Below are 4,516 nucleotides of genomic sequence, written 5' to 3' on the forward strand. Positions count from 1 at the left end.
AAAAAATTAAATGCTGACGTGGAAAATAAATTCCACTTATTTAATTGTTATTTGTCCACATTTTAAACGTATCGGTACGTATTAATTTATCATCGTACCGTAGCCATCACCGTCCCAAAATACTATGTTTGAACCATTGTATTTGTTTAAATCATTGTGTCGTATAATATTCGAATTAATTAAATAACATATCCTCTTAAAATACAATTTCAAGTTTAAAACGATTAGTCACAAACGGTTACACTTAATAATCGTAACATTCTAATTAACTTTTATAAAATATCTCATAATAATTTTCTAAGTAATTAAGGAAATTAAATAAAATAGTTGAACATATATGTAGATTCTTTATTAAACATAAAGCTAATAATAAACCAATAAATTAAATAACCGTAACATTCTAATTAATTTTTAATAGAAATTTATGTGCAGTTATATTTATATAGAAAGGAGTCACTCATATAAAGACGTTTAAAACGTCTTTTTAAAAAACGTTGTAATTAAAATTTAACTTATATAATCGATCAAACTGTGTTATTTTTGTGAAAATTAGACCAAACAAACTGATTTGACTGAAAAATCGATAAATCAAATTTTGATTCGATCTAAATTAATATTCTTTTTTTTATAGAAAATAGCTATAATATTCTTATTATAAAAAATAACTAAAATATTTTTATTATATATTAATTTTAAAAATTCTAAATTCTAATTCAATGATGGCATAGATAGAAGAGAAAGATTAGGATTTAGAGTTTTTAAAATATATAATAGAAATATTTTAAGTCATTTTTCATAATAGGGGTATTATAGCCATCTTCTATAAAAAAAATTAAAATAGATCGATTTAAGATTTGATTTATTGATTTTTCGGTCAAATCAGTTTGTTTGGTCTAATTTTGACAAAAATAACACAATTTGATCAATTATATAGGTTAAATTTTAATTATTAAAAAACCGTCTTTAAAAAAAAGACGTTTTAAGCGTTTTTACGTGAGTGTTCCGCATAAAATTAATAGTTGAGAATTATTATATAACAATTTAGTCAAATTTATTAAATTATTTAACGATTTTTAACTATCCACTTCACATAAAAATTATCTAACAATAATTTTGAGTAAAGTATCGTTTTTGTCCCCAATGTTTGGGGTAAATCCTATTTATGCCCCTAACGGTTAAATCATCTTATTTGTATCCCTAACGTTTATAAAAGTGATTCAATGTTATTCTACTATCAATTATACTAACAAATCATATTATATTTTTCAATTATTCTCACTTTGATGTATTCATTCTCGATTAGGTCTCACTTGGATGTGTTCGATTTTAATATTATACCCACTATTTGTGTTTAGATTCAATTATGTCCCTAGAAAAGTGAATTATGTAAATGTTGTAGGAATTACTTTCAACTTTTGATGAGCTATTTTTCGGAGTGGATCATCGATTCTATTCCAGACATTTGAATTCTAACTTCAAGAACAGATTTTTAAAACTCAAACTAAAACGTTCATGACGTGTAATTAACGTCAAGATAACATTGAATCACTTTTACAAACGTTAGGGATACAAATAGAACGATTTAAACGTTAGGAACACAAATAAAATTTACCCTAAACGTTGGGAATAAAAACGACACTTTACTCCAATAATTTTTTAAGTAATTAAGGCAATAAAATAGTAGGACATATAAATTCTTTATTAAATATAGAACTAATAATAAGCCAATAAATAACATATTAATTGGCTTTATTAAAATTGCTAACAATCTATAACTCATCATGATATTTCCCTCCCACCTTGTTGGCTCCATCATGGTTTAGAAGATAAGTAGTAGCTAAGGAAGCATGAAGTGCAGCACCATAGGCTAAAGCATCTTCATTCACTGTGAAATGTGGTGAGTGCAACGTTGCAAGTGGTTCACCGGAGTGACTTTTCATTCCAAGCATGAAGAAGTAACCAGGTAAAGCTTCTTGATAGAATGAGAAGTCTTCGGATACTGTCACAGGTTGCATCTCATGAACATTCTCGCTTCCAACAACATTCTTGGCCACTTCAAGAAAATGCTCATGTAACTTGTCGTCGTTTATGGTTGCCGGATACAACGGTTTCTTATCTTCATGGAAGTCGACCTCCGCTGTGCACCTATGGACTGCCGCTTGTCCGGTGATAACCTATCAAATCATATTAAACAATTTAGTTAAAGGAAAAAATTTAAATGCATTCAACTTCACGGAAAATTAATAGTTGAGAGTCGTTAAAATTATTTGGCTAAATTTTCATATATAATGGTAGTCAATTATCAATATCAACTTTACATGAAGTTGACTGAATTTGAATTTTTATCTTTGGTTAAATATATAAAACAGTGCTTCGTGTGAATATAAATACGTTTAAATTCATTTTTTTAAAAAATATATTTTATTAAAAAATATCAATAATATATTATTTAATATATTTTATAATAAATAAATATAAAATAAAATAAATTTAAATTATTTGAACTGATTATTTTTTTGTTTCTCCAACAAACCGTATGCACCTGGTGAATGCGGTCCTTCAAACGCGTGATGCTTTCGGGGGAAAAAGCTCGGAAGGTTCCTCCAATAGTAACAGAATCTGGAATAACGTTGAATGCACCATCTCCATGGAAATTAGTAACCGTAACTACCTGGGGATCAAGAGGATCGGCTTCACGAGAAACAAGTTGTTGCAAGCTGACAACAGCACTAGAAGCTGCTAAAACGGGATCAATGGCGAAGTGAGGCATAGCTGCATGGCCTCCCTTTCCATGTATAGTTGCATCAAACATTCCACTTCCTGCCATTAATGGACCAGCCTTAGATGCCACGTGTCCTACGGGTAATTCATGTGCCGGCGCCACGTGTAATCCAAAGATGGCAGAGACTTTGTCTAGTACTCCTGCCTCTAAGATTCTCTTTGCCCCTGCTCCTCCTTCCTCTGCTGGTTGAAAAACAAGAACAACTGTGCCCTATATATATATACTCATGAATTTGTCAGAAGATGGAGAATAACGATGCCATGAAAATTGGAAGAATATACGGGTAAAGTTGTTAGAAACTCAGTTAGAGGCAACTTCACGTAAAGTTGATAGTTGAGAGCTGTTAAATAAAAATTTAGTCAAATTAGTTAAATCATCTAATAGTTGTCAACTATTGGTAAAGTTTCACACAAAATTGTTTTAATTTCTAGCAAATGTTATAAATAAAAAAAAATTATCAAATTTGTTAATTTATATATAAATATATATAGATTATTTAATTTTTAAATAATAATTTCGTATGAATATAAGTACAAGTGAGTATTGACTATTGAGCTTGTAAATAGTGACAAAACTCAGGAACCAAAACGTGGGACATAGCCCCTCTCTCTCTCACGTACACATATAATTGATATTTGTTTTTAGATTTTATTTTTATTTATTGAACGTAATTTTAATATAAATTTATTTATTTTTATTTTTCAAAGAATAATTTCCTAAGTACTAATAAGTTAATTATAATAAAAAGTTAAAGCTAAAAACATTCTATCCTTTTTTATATGTGTGAATATTGTTCACAAATAATACTGAAATATAGAGTAATAATAATGACTAACAAGCTCTCAAAATATATAGTATTATATTTGTAGAATTTTTGTATCGGATGAATTACTTTTCAATAATGAAAAACTAATATATTAGTCTATAATTTTTTTAAAAAAAATCAGGTATATTAGTGTGTAAAAACTAAAAATTAATATAATAAAAAAGATATTATTTTTTGTGTATCTTTGAAATGTTAGATAACTTAGCCAGCTAGCCTTTCTATCAAACTTTTTTTAAATCCCCCAAACAAAATCAAAGACCATTAATTTTTGTCATTTTTAAAAAAATATTACAAACTAATCTTTCATTTTATTTTATTAAATACTTATATTTCAAATATTTAAAAGGTTAAATAAATATTAGTGAATTTTTCATTAGGGACTTATTTTATCTGCAAAATTTTATAAAAAAAAAACATATTTAAGAGTTTACTATATAGTAAACATATTATATTTATTTTTTTCTCTCTTAGTTTAATAATAATAATTTTTTATTTAAACTTATGTCACTGTCATTATGGGAAACTAATATAAATCATCTAATTAAAAATGGTAATTAAGAAACAAATCGTACTTTAATCTGATCTTCATGGTGTTTGAGAATCTTTGCAGCACCAAGGACCATAGCAGTGTGAGCATCATGACCACAAGCATGCATCTTTCCATCTACTTTACTCTTGTGCTCCCACTCCACCATTTCCTAATTTTCCATATATAGCATTAATAGCAACAAGTCAGTGACATGTAACTAACTTTCATCTGAGCAATAATATGTATTCAATTAATAAATATTTTTTAATTATTATTTTAATTTATGAACAAGAAAAGTACATAAATATATACATATAATATTTGATTGAATTTTCCAGATTTTCATCTTAGCTTCTATCCAACCACATGAAAAATACTC

The 4,516-nt window shown here is 27.3% G+C and overlaps 1 protein-coding gene across 1 annotated transcript in view; it reads right to left on the minus strand.

Annotated features, from left to right (window-relative positions):
* Positions 1-1,682: 1,682 nt before the first annotated feature.
* The window catches only part of LOC107464150 (IAA-amino acid hydrolase ILR1-like 4), a 4,064-nt gene continuing 1,230 nt past the window's right edge, over positions 1,683-4,516 (minus strand). Inside the window, exons 2-4 of the mRNA XM_016083048.3 lie at positions 4,181-4,306; positions 2,543-2,992; positions 1,683-2,174 (exon numbers count right to left, since the gene is read on the minus strand). Of these exons, the coding sequence (XP_015938534.1) occupies positions 1,770-2,174; positions 2,543-2,992; positions 4,181-4,306 (981 nt within the window). The 3' untranslated portion in view covers positions 1,683-1,769. The remainder of the gene's footprint in view (positions 2,175-2,542; positions 2,993-4,180; positions 4,307-4,516) is intronic.

Source organism: Arachis duranensis, chromosome 9, assembly GCF_000817695.3.
Source record: "Arachis duranensis cultivar V14167 chromosome 9, aradu.V14167.gnm2.J7QH, whole genome shotgun sequence".
NCBI classification, from domain to species: domain Eukaryota; kingdom Viridiplantae; phylum Streptophyta; class Magnoliopsida; order Fabales; family Fabaceae; genus Arachis; species Arachis duranensis.